Source organism: Microcebus murinus, chromosome 7 (genome assembly GCF_040939455.1).
Source record: "Microcebus murinus isolate Inina chromosome 7, M.murinus_Inina_mat1.0, whole genome shotgun sequence".
NCBI lineage: Eukaryota > Metazoa > Chordata > Mammalia > Primates > Cheirogaleidae > Microcebus > Microcebus murinus.
The window spans coordinates 73,471,832-73,489,397 of record NC_134110.1 but is presented as its reverse complement, the minus strand read 5'-3'; the positions used below and the strand labels follow the sequence as shown (position 1 = coordinate 73,489,397).

General features: G+C 39.7%; 1 protein-coding gene across 1 annotated transcript in view; it reads right to left on the bottom strand.

The window, feature by feature from the left end:
• CNGB3 (cyclic nucleotide gated channel subunit beta 3) overlaps positions 1-17,566 on the bottom strand; it is a 145,624-nt gene that overhangs the window by 30,990 nt on the left and 97,068 nt on the right. The window contains exon 13 of the mRNA XM_076004675.1: positions 15,738-15,835. Coding sequence (XP_075860790.1) covers positions 15,738-15,835 — 98 coding nt within the window. The remainder of the gene's footprint in view (positions 1-15,737; positions 15,836-17,566) is intronic.

Sequence of the window (17,566 nt, the reverse complement as noted above, 5' to 3'; positions counted from 1 at the left end):
ATTAGACATTACTTAACTCTGCAAGCTTGTATGTCTTTCTTTACCAACTCAATTTTCATCTTAAAGGCAGGGAAAATGTATATAACAGATACAAAAGCAATATGTGTTGAGTGATTATTTATATCCATCTTCATAGTGTAAGAAATAAATTGTATTTCTTCAAATATGTGTCTATATTTGTAGTCTGTCTAAATAATTATAATTTATCTATATGATGGGCTAAAGAAAATCTATAGATGTTATAAAAATCTCACTTTACAGAGTGGTTTTGAATCTTTTGCTTTCACCAAATATTTATATTTTTTCCTCTCAGAGCTGCTAACATGTAGTAGCTTTCCTTTTGGATTTGGTTCTGCCCACCCCTTAGGGGAATTATGATTTTGCAGAGAACTAATCATCAAGTCAGTACCAGAGAAAGGAAGAGGAGAAGCAAACGGTCTGCCCCCAATTTGTGGATTCGATAATAATTCCTTCATCAATCACCACTTTTCTGTAATAATTTCAGTAGCAGACACTTGACCTAGATCCATATGAATTTTAGACCTTGGGGTAGCTTGACTGATAAGGAAAATTAACAATTTGTGATTGAAGTATCATCAAGTAGCCATTGGTGAGAAGCATTCAGATGAATTTTGTGTTAGAATTTAAAAAAATCATTTGAGAAAGTATAGCTTATGGTTCTCCAGAATAGAAAAAGGCCAAGGCCAGAAGGAATATCTTCTTAATACAGTCCAACAAATATTGATGAGAAGCTGGTTTGAGCAAGGCTTTGTATGATGCCCTGGGAGGAGGTAAAGATGAACCAAAGTCAGTCTAGCTGGGGTGATGCAGGTAAACAGAAAAGCTATAATTGATGGTAGAAGGTGGTAGAAGATAATCATGTCACAAAACATCCCCCAAATATCCATAAACCTTGTAAGAAGAGGGAAGTTACTTTTGCTCAGGAGTGGGATGAGAGAGAAGGGAAGCATCAGGAAAATGCTCTTGCAGGTAACAAAAGTGGAATCACTTGAGGATGAGTGTGATTTGCATTTGCAAAGATGCACAAAGGCCCTGTTAGGCAGAAGGAAATTTCACTTTTCTTTCCTTGTTATGTATTTGCTTTGCAAAAAGTATGTAATTTTTATTTATATTTGTTATAGTCCTACCATGTCTTTTAGGTTATCATATTTGCTAAAGCAAACCACAAATATAATTTTTTTTTCTAAAAGGTGTAGTTATTTTGTTTTCAGTAAAAGTTTTCTAAATAAATGGCTCCTATACTGAATTTCTTTAAATGCTGTCATCATTTGAGAATAATTTTATTTCAAAAATTGGCATTCTGATCATTTAAAACCCACTTAGAAAAAAAACACAAACATACTTTGGATTGATTTTTGGATCTTCTCTACTGAGGAACGTTTGTATCTTTGATGTTTTAAAGAAAATCCATTTGAAATATGCTTGGAAGTTCTTGAGCATGGACATGTCTGGAATATTATTGCAACGAAGGTAACACTCAGACATTCATATCCATGGAGAAGATTTATATTATAAATGATTAGAAATAGAAGACCTCAAGAACTATTTACTTTCATATGTGTATATTTACTTTAATATATAAATATAAAATATATTATATAAATATAAATAAATATATTGAATATGTATAAATATATAAGATATATTTATATATTAAAGTAAATATATTTACTTTCATATGTGTAATTTGATTTTTTTTGGCATTAAGTTTTACAATCTTAATTATAATTTGTAAGTCAAAAATACAATTTTTGTTCCTTAAATAAAATTCCTATTGGAATACACTTTGAAGAAAATTCCTAACTATATTAAGTTGTAGTCATAGGAATTATTAATGATTTTAAATGTTGTTTTCCTGTCACAGTAATTCTGATTCTCTCTTTCTATCTCTATATGTATATACACGCACACAAAGATGTGTATGTACAGTAAATTCTTATACTTTTATGTTGCCTCAATGCCCATTTTGAAGTTTAACTTTCTTATCCCAGAAGCAAGGCTTAGTCACTCTTGTCACAGTTTCCAGTTCTTTGCCTCTTCCTAGTTCCTCAGTGTGGTCGATCCAAAATCTACCTTATACAACTGCCTCCTGGTGACCACCTCTCTGTGGGACAGCTACATACTTGACTCCCCCCACTGACCCCCGTACCCCACATGGCCTGCACAGATAAGCCACAGGGACCACCTGTCAGTCACAGGGCGACACCCGCAGAACTCATGGCTGCTCACTATAAACCCACCAATTAGAACTCCCCATGGGAAACCTCCCTGGGTCAGACTTGGATCCCAATAAAGGCTTTGCCCTCCCCCCTCTCCCCCAGCCAGCCCCCACTCCCTACACACTGGCTGAGCACAAATATTCTCCCTTCCTGTTGGCCCTGTGAAGCTGCTGGCCTGCTCTCTCTGGGATCTGTAAGGGAGAAAACTGCTCCTGCTTTTTCACGCGTTCTCTCGTGCTGCCTCCTGTGTGCCTCACCTCACCCACACACTCGAACCTAACTTTTTTCAGGTCAGGGCTCTTCTAGAGAGTGGCTATCTTGTAGGAATGAACTGGACACAGGTCAGACAAAAGCCAACAGGGGTAAACAAACTTCCTGTGAGCGGAACATCTGGTCTTGGGTTGGAGACCTAGGCGTTAGGCCATCCGTCGGGATAAAGAAGTACCCAGAGAAAGGCGCTCTGTAAACAGCCACTGCCACCGCCTCTGCAGCCTGGCCAGGCCAGGGCTGAGTTTATAGCCATTCTCCAGAGAAGGACCACAAGACCAAGCTAGAGGAAATCATAACAGCGTGGCCGCATAGACGATGGCCCTTTATATCCATGGATTTTGCATCTGCAGATTAAACCAACCGTGGGTGGAAAATATTCAGGAAAAAAAAAAGAAAATAACAACACCACAATGAAAATAATACAATTTTTAAAACACAGTATAACAACTATTTAAAAGACATTTACACTGGATTAGGTATTATAAGTAATCTAGAGAAGATTTCGAGTATAAAATAGGTTGTGTGTGGGTTCTATGCAACAACTATTACTATCTAACATGTTATATAAGAGACTGGAGCTTCCACAGATTTTGGAATCCTTGGTGGGGTAGGGGTAGGGGTAGGGGTGGGTCCTGGGACCAATCCCCTGTAGATCCCAAGGGACAACTGTATCATTTTCTATCTTTTTTTGAGACAGAGTCTCACTCTATTGCCCCTGCTAGAGTGCAGTGGCATCAGCCTAGCTCAAAGCAACCTCAGATTCCTGGGCTCAGTCGATCTTCCTGCCTCAGCTTCCCCAGTAGCTGGGACTACAGGCATGTGCCACCATGCCCAGCTAATATTTTATTTATACATATTTTAGTTGTCCAGATAATTTCTTTCCATTTTTAGTAGAGATGGGGTCTCGCTCTTGCTCAGATTGGCCTTGAACTCCTGACCTTGAGCAATCCACCCCTCTCAGCCTCCCAGAGTGCTAGGATTACAGGCATGAGCCACTGCATCTGGACTGTATCATTTTCAATACTCCGGACTGTATCATTTTCAATACTGAAAAAATTGGAAACAACATAATGTCAATATGTAGGCAGATAAAATATTGAATATTTATAGGTTGGATATCATAGCGTGGTTAAAATATATACACTATATATATTTATGTATGTGATTAAACTCAACAAGTAATGTGGTCTGAACGAAAGTATGGTAGAGAATATATTCACTAGGATTCTAACTATGATAAAACTACACAAAACACTGCCTGTTGTTTATGTTTATGTAGATATAAAGTAAAATTATGAAAATGAGGATTTAGAAGGATAGCCTCAAAAAAACATCCTAGTAGCCACCTCTGGGGAGGAAGGAAGGAGAATGGATCTGGGGAGAAGAATTAATGAGATTTCAACTTTAATTGTTTTTTTTTTTTTGAGACAGAGTCTCACTTTGTTGCCCAGGCTAGAGTGAGTGCCGTGGCGTCAGCCTGGCTCACAGCAACCTCAAACTCCGGGGCTCAGCGATCCTACTGCCTCAGCCTCCCGAGTAGCTGGGACTACAGGCATGCGCCACCATGCCCGGCTAATTTTTTGTATATATATTTTTAGTTCGTCAATTAATTTATTTCTATTTTTGGTAGAGACGGGGTCTCACTCAGGCTGGTTTCGAACTCCAGACCTTGAGCAATCCGCCCGCCTCGGCCTCCCAAAGTGCTAGGATTACAGGCGTGAGCCACCACGCCCGGCTAATTGTTTTAATTTTAATAAAAATAATAATGTCTCCCTTTGTGGAGAAATGCAGTTTTTCCCCTCTTTTATGCCTCAGGTGTGCTCACTGGCAGAATGCACTAATAAAGGAAACCAAATCAATGGGAAGTGTTAGGCCACCTTAGGAGATAAGCGCTAAAACAGACAAGCAAATAATTAGTGCTCTTCTCAGTCGGAATGTATACAAGCACTCACATTGATAGTTTCAGCTTTAGCTTGGATTTCCTCAGATAAAAACATTTGAACCATTTTAAATATGACTACTGTTAACACACTTGGATAGGACATGGATCGAATCATGCAAACTGAACCTAGCAGCTGTATATTGTAAACACTTAGAATTAAGTGATTGTGTCCCCTAACTTGCTTCATGGAAAGGTGCCACTGGCTTTGGGGCACGTGTGGTTTACAACTAAATCTTTCTTCTCTGGATTTAGGCCTAATGAAAATGAAGTTTGCATTATGAAGTTGTTATATTTTACGATGTGCTTGAGAACTATTATCTTTTTTTCCCCCAGAAAGTGATTATTTTCTAGAGATACGCTTTGCTCAATTATTGTATGATTAAAAAGGATTACATCCTGGGGCTAGCTTTTCTTCTTGGTAACTCAGCTCCATTTTCTTCATAGGAGTCAGGAAATTTTCTGATTTACAAAAAAGCCAAAGGATTGTTTCATAAATGCCCCCTTGTCTACTAAGACAGGATACCTGTATAAGCATCGACATTAGCATTATATTAATATATAACATTTATATTAAATTTTACTGTCTTCTTTTTTTTTTTTTTTGAGACAGAGTCTCACTTCGTTGCCCAGGCTAGAGTGAGTGCCCTGGCGTCAGCCTAGCTCACAGCAACCTCAAACTCCTGGGCTCAAGCAATCCTTCTGCCTCAGCCTCCCGAGTAGCTGGGACTACAGGCATGCGCCACCATGCCCAGCTAATTTTTTCTATATATATTGTTGACCAATTAATTTCTTTCTATTTATAGTAGAGACGGGGTCTCGCTCTTGCTCAGGTTGGTTTCGAACTCCTGAGCTCAAACGATCCGCCCACCTCGGCCTCCCAGAGAGCTAGGATTACAGGCGTGAGCCACCGCGCCCGGCCAATTTTACTGTCTTCTCATCTTTACTTATTTAATTCTCCTAACTTTCCTGTGATGCCTGGCATTAGTGAATATATAGTCATTACTCTTGGTTTTTATTATTATTTTTTAGGCAGAGTCTCACTCCATTGCCTGGGCTAGAGTCCAGTGGCATCAGCCTAGCTCACAGCAACCTCAAACTCCTGGGCTCAAGCAATCCTTCTGTCTCAGCCTCCCGAGTAGCTGGGACTACAGGCAGGCGCCACTATGCCTGGGTAATTTTTTCTATATAATTTTAGTTGTCCAATTAATTTCTTTTTATTTTTAGTAGAGATGGTGCCTTGCCCTTGCTTAGGCTGGTTTCGAACTCTTGATCTTGAGCAATCCACCAGCCTTGGCCTCCCAGAGTGCTAGGATTACAGGCGTGAGCCACCACGCCCGGCCCTACTCTTGGTTTTTAGATGAAGGACTGGAGTCTCAGCAGTCAACTGACTTTCTCTAAGGTTACACATGCAGAATGTGTCAGAGAAAGAGTGTCACTAGAGTGTGTGCTTTCTATACTTCCAGCAACTGCAGGGCTAAGGGTGTGTATTACTCACTCCTGTACCCTCGGGGTCTCACCAGTGTTTGGGGCATCCTAGCCATCCTAAATAAATATGGGCTGATGTATAGAATGAAGCTGTTAGAAATTATTCCATTTTGGACGATGAAAACTTCAGTGCTGTCTAAAAACTGTGTGTTACAGATTGAATTACGATTATAAAGATTTGAATGAAGTTGGAAGAAATCTTATTTTTATTCTAAAGAAAACCTGTATGTTAGACGGTGTTTCCTATACCCAGGAAATTCTTCTTTTAATAACGGCAAGCTTTGAATACAGTTGAAACGTTGGCAAAAATTTATCTTTGGAATGCCTACCCTCGTAGTCCTTTAGAATTTCTGTTTCTAGGCTCAGTTCTGCTTTCATCAAAAGAGAATTTAAGATATGATCAGTAATTTGTAACTCACTGTGAATTTAAGCCACTCACAGGTACAAACAATGGTCTTCAGGGGTTTTTCCACCTCAGCCTTGTTTATTCTAAAAGGATATGCTTTGCTCTATCTTAAACTCCATTCTCATTAAGCAAGTAGGCTATGGGTGATATGACTAGGGCAGAGATTCTGAATTCAGCTGGTCATGCCATTGACCACGCCAGTCATGGTACTGACTGGTAGCTGTTGGGAGCAGCAAAGTCAAATGTGATATATAATTTGCAAGGCACTCCGATATCATAACGTATTAATATTGAGTTCTAAGTAAGATCAGTCATCACCCTATATTTGATATTTGCAAACACTAGTAAAAATCATCTCCATCAAGCTTTCCTTGAGAACCGACAATAATTTTGTTTTTCTAGGAGTTTTGGTATCACATGGTCAAAGTTGGAAGTCATGAGTTGGACGGAACCCTGAGGATGAATGTAATCCACCTTCCTGTGATCAAGCAGGGCCATGTGAAGAGTCTGATCCTACGTGTGTGGAAACTCCCCTGTGATGATATCAGTTTTATTTCTCAGTCAATAATAATAGTAATAACAGCAATATAACTGATATAAGCACTTTACATGTTTTGAGTCACAACCACGCACGTTATCTTTTTCATTTAGAGTTCCCCCACCCTACTGGAGGGCCCCAGAGAGCAGGGACAATATGGCCATAGTAACTGGGAGCACCCCCTAGAGCCTAGCTCAGTGCCTTACCCAGAGGAACTGCTCAGGATATGTAGATGGCTGAAGTTCGTCTATATTATAAGCTTATTATTCAAAATACTTTAAAAGTGCTAGCAACAATACTGTATTACAATTATTTTTTTATTTTGCCTCTGTCACCCAGGCTAGAGTGCACTGGTGTCATTGTAGCTCAGTGCAACCTCAAACTCCTGGGCTCAAGTCCTCTCTGCCTCAGTCTTCTCAGTAGCTGGGACTACAGGCTTGCACCACCACGCCCAGCTAGTTTTTTCTATTTTGGGTAGAGACGGTGGTTTTACTCTTGCTCAGGCTGGTCTTGAACTCCTGAGCTCAAGTGACAGTCCTGCCTTGGCTTCCCAGAGTGCTGGGATTGCAGGCGTGAGCCACTGCACCCTGCCAGTATTTTATTGCTGATACCACTAGGGTAAAAATAAAGTTGGTAAAAATGCATCAGTCTCACTGTAGCGTTCAGATTTCAGGCCCTGAGGAGTAAACGTGTGATGACATATCGGAATAGCATGTCACTGCTGGGGATCCCTGTGTGAGTGGTAGACGGCAGTTTGCCATTCCCGTCCTTTTCCTGGCTCAGTCTGTCACTCACGTGCAAAACAGTCCTCATCATTCCTACCACAGGAGACACAGCCTGTGCTGGCTTTGCTTCCTGCATAATCACAAATAATGAGTCACAGATGCCAGTGAGGTGTCCTGTTGGGCTGGGCTCTGCCTTATTGCCAGAGCAGCACATAGACACATTGTGCCTGCTTTGTTAGACTAGTGGTGCCTACATTCCAATTTTGGGATTGCTGGGTCCCTGGTTTTCATTTTCCGCTGTTGATCTGTGGGCGCCTTTTGTTTCTATAGGGTGCGGTTTTAATACTAGCCACTAGGTGGCGAAAAAGAACTTCTGTTAAAATGTCTCCTATTTCTGGTTAATTTAGAGGCAGAGGCAAAATGTGCTTTCCCCAGCCTTTAATTTGGCAAAAATATATTTAAAAATAGAGATAGAAATAATAAATCAGAAAAGATGGAAAATTTCCCAATCTCTCCTTATTAGAATCGCTCCTTATTAGTTCCATAGTTACGCTTGGGCCTGGAATAACATGGAATCTGTGAAGAAGAGCCATTTTGTAAAAAATTAAAAAAAACAACACATATGACTATTCATCTCTAAGCTATTTCAAAACTCTGATCACCGCATATTGAAGCAGCAAATCTTACTAATTAACCACAATCGATTGAAGCAAAGTTTTAGTGAAAATCTGTGACTCTAATTCTACCTGCTTTGATTAAGGGGCGGGGGAATCCCATGAGATTCAGTCTTTTCTTAGCAGGGGAGCAAAATGTGTGTGTGAATTTAGGCATCTAACTGATGTGCCAAGTCTGAGTCTGTGAAAATTATAAGGAAGGATTCCCTTGAGCTTGACTTTTGACTCTAGTGAAAGTTATGGTTCCTTGCCATCGTATCTGTCACCCAGGCAAGGTTGGTGGGGGCTGAAAGGTGGCCTGATACAGTGGTTGAGTTCCCAGACTGTGGTGCAACAAAACCTGCGCTCAAACTGTCCCATTGCTAGAGTTCTGGGACCTCAGTCAGGTAAGTTGTTTACCCTCTCTGTAAAATGGGGACGGTAACAAAACTTTCGTCGAAGAGTTTCGCCATGTAATCCTAGGGCTTTGGGAGGCCAAGGTGGGAGGTTTGCTTGAGCTCAGGAGTTTGAGACCAGCCTGAGCGTGAGCGAGACCTCCTCTCTACTATAAATAGAAAGAAATTAGCCAAGCAACTAAAAATAGAAAAAATTAGCTGGGCATGGTGGCGCATGCCTGTAGTCTCAGCTACTCGGGAGGCTGGAGGCAGGAGGATCACTTGAGCCCAGGAGTTTGAGGTTGCTGTGAGCCAGGCTGACACCATGGCACTCACACTAGCCTGGGCAACAGAGTGAGACTCTGTCTCAGAAACAACAAAAACAACAACAACAAAAAACCCCCCAAAAAAACAAAACAAAAAAGAGTTTCCCCAGAGCTAGGGCTGCTATAACAAAACAATACAAACCATGTGACTTAAACAACAGAAATCATTTTCTAGCAGTTTTGGAGGCTAAAACTCGAGATCAAGGTGTCGACAGGTCTGGGTCCCCTGTGGCCATTGTTCTGTGTAGTGGCTCCCCTGGTGTCGCTTGGTATGTCCTGATTTCCTCTTCTTAAAAGGATCCCAGTCAGATTGGATCAGAGCCCACCCTATGGGCCTAATTTTAACTCAATCACCTTTTTAAAGACCCTGTCTCCAAATACAGTCACTTTCTGAAGTGCTGAGGGGGTTAGAGCTTCAACATAAGAGTTTTGGCAGACACAAGTGAGCCCATAACAAAAGAATTTCTGCGAGAAGGTAATGTGGCAGTTAGTACAGGGTAGTACGTGGTATGTACTCAATAAACAGCTATTGGTAATTATTATTTTTGTGAAGACATATGCATAGATTTTAAAGTTTAGGGTCAGCAGCAGTTTGGTTTCTTACTTTTGACTTAATTATATTCCCCACAACCTGGAGAGCACTTGGAGGGCCTGTAAGGTTTGGGCATGCCAAGGTGTACAGGGACAGCGTTGTTGGGATTGAAGAATTATGGACAGAATGGAGCACCTTCTTATGACATTGTCCTTATTATTTATGATACTGCAGCATAACTTACATTACTCTTGCCAGAGTATTATGAAACTTACTGTTCTACTAATATATAAACAGATTTCACAAGGCTAAAAGGAAAGGATATAAGCATACTTGTACTTTTCAGGGTTTTTAGCTTGAGTATATAGTGCAAAATTAAAGCATCAGACATATGTCTTTTGACAAACTAAAGCAAATTAGACTCATTCTCTGGTGCTACATTGCAAACAATTTCCACAAGATCTGTATTCATTCTCAAATTTATAAAATGGAGGACAGTCCTTTTGAATTTTTTCTTTTAATCACCGCTATATGAATAAGGGCAGAAAATTCATTCTTTTTTTATTTGTATTGTAATTTTTTTTTTTTTTTTGAGATGAGGCTGGACTGAAACTCCTGGGCTTCAGTGATCCTCCTCCTTCAGCCTCTTGAGTAGCTGGGATTACAGGTGCGTGCCACTGCACTCCTAAAATTTTTTACTGAGGACCTAAGACATACGCCTAAAGCATCCCCTGGGGCACCATAAAATATATATTTGTGAATTTAATGACTTTAATGCATTTTATTTACCCTATCCTGAAGACGGGAAGGGTACAAAGCATGCCTGCCAGCCTCCAATCTTGGGATCTTAGGGAAAATTCTCTCTCCCTCTCTCTTCCTGCCTGCCTTTCACAGATATGGAAGATTCAATTTCAGGGAGGATTCAAGATAGGGAAATTTTCAGCAGGTGACAATCACCCTTCTTTGTATCCCTGGATATTGTGGTTGGTCTCACTTTTTGTGTCTTTGTAAAACTGAAATCTATACTTTCTGTCTCCTCCTTTCACAACTTCCTTTGCCTATAGGATTGGGCTCACGCGCCACAGCATGGCTTCAGTTGACGTCTCCAGATTCATCTTTGGGCATCACCCCATGATCTGGTTCTAAAGACTTCTCTTTCAGTGAACAGGTTAATACTTTTCCACATCTGTGAGCCTTCACCCAGGCACCTCTAGCTTTTCACTCCAGAGGTTCCTAAGCATCCTTCTAGGCACCCACATTTTGAATGTTCCCTCCTTTGTGCTCTGAGCTCCAGGGGTGCATAGGTGGCTCTCATTGTAGGGAGCGGACTGATTCAGACAGAAGCATTGCAAGGATCAATTGGGTATAAGCTATGAAGGGTGTAGGATCACTATTCAGCCTATTTCCCTCCTAAGAAAATAACAGATTTGTATACACTGCTAAGACCGTCTCCACGAAAATAAATTTAGAAAAATTTCATACCTACTTATTTTCTATTTTACTTGACTTTAGACAAAAATAACTTTTGCATTTAACAGAAATGTAAATGGGTTCTTTCTGGAAAGAACTCCCTCTTTAATGGAAATGTCAGAAAAAAATGAATCAAAGTTTATAAACAACATTAGCAAGATGTGAAGATTTAACCTTTTTTCTCAATCAGATGTTGCTGATTTAATGGATTTCCAAAAAGTACATGTAAAAACAAAGAAAAAACTATGATGCAGAAAACCGATAACTTCCCAAATTGGAGATAATCCTATAAAAGTCATTGGTACCTAATGTAAAGTATTATTTTTTTCTTTAGAAAAAAGTTACTTGTTATCACTTATTCCCAATTTAGGTACTCATTATGGTATAAAGAGTTTTATAATATGTTAAAATACTGTTAATTTAGCTTAGTGGCTTTCATATATACATACATACATACATACATACATATTTTTCTTTTTTTTGAGACAGAGTCTCACTTTGTTGTCCAGGCTAGAGTGAGTGCCGTGGCATCAGCCTAGCTCACAGCAACCTCAAACTCCTGGCTCAAGCAATCCTGCTGCCTCAGCCTCCCGAGTAGCTGGGACTATGGCATGTGCCACCATGCTCGGCTAATTTTTTCTATATATATTAGTTGGCCAATTAATTTCTTTCTATTTATAGTAGAGACAGGGTCTTGCTCTTGCTCAGGCTGGTTTTGAACTCCTGACCTCGAGCAATCCACCCGCCTTGGCCTCCCAGAGTGCTAGGATTACAGGCGTGAGCCACCGCGCCCGGTCGCTTTCATATATTTTTGACCATACTCTATAACAAGACATGCATTTTCATTGTGTCCGCAATACCTACCTTTCCTTATTTGTGATGCACTATGATATTTTCTCTTCCATTTTATATGCTGGTAGTGACTTACTTAATTGAATTCATGACCCCCTAGTGGATGACAAGCTGCAGTTTGAAAACCTATCTAACTAGAGAAAACCACTAACCAATGTAGAAATCCTTTTCACAGCCTACCTTATAGAAGATCAGAAAATTCTGCTTGTACACATTCTGTGATGCTTCTGTTTTACTGGGAGCTTTCGTTGTGGAAGAATTCCTGCTAGAAATCAGAAACTACTTTCCTGTCCTCTCCAAGAATTGGTACCGGTGCATCCTCCCTCCTTTCCTGATGCCCTTGCTAAGCAGCTACTCTGTGTCAGAAACTGTGGTGTGTACTGCTGGTATGAAGACAATTAGGACCACACCTTGCTTTTCCAGGAGGTTTTATTCCAGCAGAGGTTCTGCAGCTTAGAAATGGAATTTAGGGTGGAGTATTATTTTGTGAGACAATATAGAGTAAGACTCATTCCTTGTCCATATAACAGACTTTAGTATAAGAGACTTCTGCTGTCCTTGAATCATTTTTCCCTACAACTAAACACCCTCAGCATCTACAAATTTTTCTTTTGAGGCCATTTTCTTCTCATGATTATTATTAATTTTTAGAGTTGGTGTCTCACTATATTGCCCAGGCTACTCTCAAACTCCTGGTTTTAAGTGATCCTTCCAGCTCAGACTCTTGAGCAGCTGGGATTACAGGCACAAGCCACCACCAGGCTTTTCTTTTCTTTCTTTCTTTTTTTTTTAATGGAGCAACAATTTACATACAGTGAAATATACAGACCTTAAGGGACAGTTAGGTCAATTCTGACAAATGCATACAATTATGTACCTTCCCTAGCAAGACACAAAACATTTCTATCACGCTACAATGCTCTGCCATGCCTCTTCCTAGTCAATCTCTTCATCCCCACTCCACTCTAGAAGCAATCATCGATCTGATTTCTATCATCACAGAGTAATTTTATAACATTATCCTTTTACTATCTTCTTGGTCCACTACTCAACTCCTACTTTTAACTGTTTAGCAGGAAGAAGATAATCTAACTTGTCAAAAATCCTTCTTAAAACTGGTTATTTGAAATGTGATATGTTAATCCAAATGTAGTTTAAATAATCAAGAAAACCAATATTTTGTTAACATTTAGGGGGATCTCTTACATAGCTCTGCTGACTCATATAAAGTTTTAGGCCAAGTGGAACTCCCTGGTCTAAAAAGAATTGTTATAAAATTACAATTGCTCTTTTTAATTAAGGATTGCTCTTTTAAACTAACTATTGCTCTTTTTATGTTTGTAATATTTTAATTTTGGACTTAAGATTTTTACTTGTATGCTTGTTAAAGTTAATTTTGTTGGCTTTGCGCATTGTTTCAAAGTATTCAGTAATTTTAAATTTTGTAATTAACACATTTTATACTATTCCTTTCTGCTTCAAGTCATCTGCAAATTTGAAAATCACACTTTTTATGTCTTCATCAAAATCTTGACGGACGTCTATAACAGGATATAATTAAGAAAAGAGTCCTAAGATACTGACCCAACTCTAGTATCCTATGGAGTCACAGGTTAACCTAGTGTTGGGAGTGGCTAGACCTGACCATTCTTCTACACAGCTTCTGCTTCTTCATCTTGTCTCCAGTGGTATTGATTATCTATTTTCAAGACATATCCTTCTGCCTGGATTACATTTTCTTTTCTGTCTATACTTGCATCTTAAGTGATCACATCGAGGGTGTAAAATGCACCAATATGCTCATAGGTACATTTATTGCTCCAGCTTGGACCTCTCCCTCGAAATCAGATTTATAAACCATATTGCCTGCATGTTATTTCCATCTGAAAGTCTAACACTTACCTAGTTTCACACATCAGTCTTTGCACTGCTATAAAAAAATAACACAGAATGGGTAATGTATATGTAATAGAAATTTATCTCTCACAGTTCTACAGACTGGGAAGTCTAAGATTGAGGCACCATCAAGTTTGGTGTCTGGTGAGGGCTGCTCTCTCTTGCAGGATGACACCTTGTTGCTGCATCCTCCAGAGGAGAAGAACGCTGTGTTCTCACATAGAAGGGTATGACGGTGCTTCCTTTGTCTTGAGCTATTTTATAAGGGAGCTAATCCTATGCATGAGGGTGGAGCCCTCATGACTTAATCATTTCCCAAAGGTCACATCTTTTAATACTGTTGCATTGGGGATTGAGTTGCAACACGAATTTTGGAGGGACTATCATCATTCAAACCATAGCAACAATCAAAAACAAAGACTTTTTTAAAACTTAATCCAAAATTTCCTGTTTTGCAAATGATATCTTTGTTTTTCTGGTCCCTGAGGCCTAAATCCTTAGAGTCACCCTTGGTCTTTTTCTTCCTCTTACCTGCTTCACCTAATCAAACAGGAAAAAGTATGGCCTCTTCCTTTGAATGTAGCCAATATTTGGTCACTTCTCAATAACTCCTTGACAACCCTGGGTCTGGTCACCACTATCTCTTCTGTAGGTGGTTAAGATAACTTCCATTTGGCTTCCTTGCTTATTCTCCACATAGTAGGAAGGATAATGCTTTCCAAACCAGTCTCAATGGGTTACTTTCTGCTCAACATCCTCAGTGTCTTTGCATCTCAGCGTGTGGTCCAATATCTGTACGACAGCCTCCAAGGACCTCTATTAACTTGCCCCTTGCCTCTGCCTCCTTTTTTAAACTCTTCTCTGACTAGTCTGGCTTGCATCACTCTGTGTTTGCCCCGGCCACTCTGGCTTCCTTGCAGTGTGTTCCCAGCTCAGGGCTTCATGCCATCCATTCTCCTGTAATATTCTATCCTTTCCCCTACCCCTCTGTCCTCTCCCACTACTTGCATAGCTCACTCCCTTGCTTCCCCAAGTCCTCTGTTCAGGTGCTCAAAGGCACTTCCTCGGAGAGTCCTTTCATGGCCAGTGACACCTTCCTCCTCCTCCTCAATCTGCTTAATTTTGTTCATGGCATTACCACCTCCACAACACATTATATATTTATTTTTCATTCCCTTCTGGAATTTAAGCTCCACTTGTGTATTTGTTTTCTTGTATTCCCAGTGGCTAAAATGGTGCCTGAAACATAGTAGGAACCTAATAAACATTTGTTGAATGAATTAATTGAACAGATGAATCAGTGAATGCCACACACAATTAAATCTTGGGTGAGAAAGAGTTATATGCAACATATGTTTAAAAAAGAGAGTATTAAAATCAAAAATATTCAACATTTTTGAAATTTCTTTGTTATGCATTTTTTTTTCTTAAAAAAGAATGAAGCCTCTAAGTTTAAATTTGACCATTTTGAAAGTCTAAATGCAAAGTATCTGTAATAGGAGACATGATTAGGCATGATTCTTTGACTGTCAGGCCAATCTAGAGCTAATCTAGGGCCTGATTTGTTGTGCATTGCCAAGGCACGTTCATAAATGGGAGGTGACACACATACTAGCAAAGACATAGAGCTATAGAGTTTAATTATATTTAAATGAATGCAATAAGAGTCTGAAGAACTCTTCTTTGACATCAGTTAGAAGAAAGACCTGCAATTTATTTGACTCTTTAATGCCATATAAATTCTCCAGGTTGTTTTGACTTTGTTAAAACATAAGGCAAAAAAATCATAAATGCTGTATACAGGAAAATCTTAACTTTCTCAGAGGAATTTCTTTTTTTTTTTTTTTTTGAGACAGAGTCTCACTGTTGCCCAGGCTGGTCTCCTGAGTTCAAACAACCCACCCATCTCAGCCTCTCAGAGTCCTAGGATTACAGGGATGAGCCACCACTCCCGACCTCTTGGAGGAATTGATATAGTGCCTTTCTACTAACGGTAAAAGCACTTGCCTTGAATAAGTCGACTTTGCTGATGATGCTGAAGTTCATATCGACGGCGAGGGCTAGCTGTACGGTAGTTGGCAGGGTCTTAAGCAAACTGGACTCATCTTTGCAAAGATAAGCACATCAACCCCCAAAGCAGAATTATTAATAAAATAAGGCACCAAAATATAAGTAGAAAAATTCAAAAAAATGAAGGAAACAAGATGCAAACACTTTTTATACATAAACAGACACATTGCATTCTCTATCTTCATTACTTCTATTGGCTGTACCTACCTATTCCAATGACACTGTTATCCTCAGGGGAGAAAAACGAGTATTTTAACTCTGGATGATGTATTGAATAACTCTAGAACATTATGCATGCTGAAGCTTTGGGATATGAAACTTAATGATCATAGGCCAAAGGCTGGTGAACAAGCTGCCATGGGAGAAGAATCTAGTTCTTGTTTTCCGATTGTCTTGATTCCAGCCCTAACATCCTGAGGATGGCAAATCATAATTCACACCGTGTGGCATCTCATCTGAAAGCTTGCAGAGCTCTGTCACACCCATTATCTTCTTTGACCCTGGTGACAAGCCTAAGGGTGAGTGTCCTTATTCCTACTTTGCAGGAAGAAGAAAAACAAAAAGAACTAAAGACCCACAGAGGCTGTAAGTGACTTGCTTGATTGTGCGTAATTAGTAGGTAGCTCAGCTGGAATCAAATCTAAAGAAGAAATGGGCTAAGGGAGAAAATCCAAATTATTGTTATTTACTTGCTTAATAACTCGATGAAGAATATGAATACATTACAGATTTTTTCTGAATGTGAATTAAATGATGGGCCTTCAGGCTGATAAAATGCTCCATAAACAACACTGCCTGTTCTTAATGTCTAGTAGGGAAAGGGTTTCTGAGAGTAGATTATTTTTGATGTTTTCTTATATTATTTAGAAATGAGAAAAATTACTGTATTATATTCCTATTTTTATTCCAATATAGATTCTAAATATAAAAATCCTCCATAAAAAAAACACAGTTCCTTGTTTTTGAAGGTTGTTTGTCTCTAGTTATCTCCTAAGCCAGGGAGTTGGGTCGGTATCTACAGCTGCTAAGGGGAGTGAGGGAAGAAGCCCGACACCACTCCTGTCGTTGCTCTTCCTGCTCACTTCAAATGCCCTGGAGTAGCTGTAGGTGCTCAAGAGAGAGGCATGCTGTTTGGTCATTCAGGAAGAGATTCTACACATGAGGCTGGAGTCTCTGAAGATTGGCAGAAAGGTGAAGAAAAGGTCCTACTGTCAACAGCCGAGTGGTTCCTGTGTGGTCCTGGGAACCTTTGTGACTGGAAAATCTCATTGTCATTTGCGTTCTGGAGGCAGTAGCGTTTTTGGCATCTTAGTGGCACTAATTCCTATTTTTATATAGTGAGGAACAAATTATTATAAGAGTTGAATTTGGTTATTGTCAACTAGTGCATTGTCTTGAACTTATTTTATATCCTTTAATAAAAGTTATTTTAAATTCCAATGGTATGGTACTAATAAAAGACACCATTAATTATTTAGGGTCTTGTAGATGCAATGGTGTGCCTTGTAGCAGGATGGGGTGGCCTGAAAGGTTGCTGCTCTTTAGTAGCACAGCTGACCTTTGCATGGCATGGTTTTGAATAACGTGGGTCCACGGATACAAGGATTTTCTTCCATTTCTGCCACCCCCGAGAGAGCAAGACCAACCTCTCCTCTTCCTCCTCCTCTTCAGACTACTCAACATGAAGATGACGAGAATGAAGACCTTTATGATGATCCACTTCCACTTAATGAATAGCAAATGTATTTTCTCATCCTTATGATTTT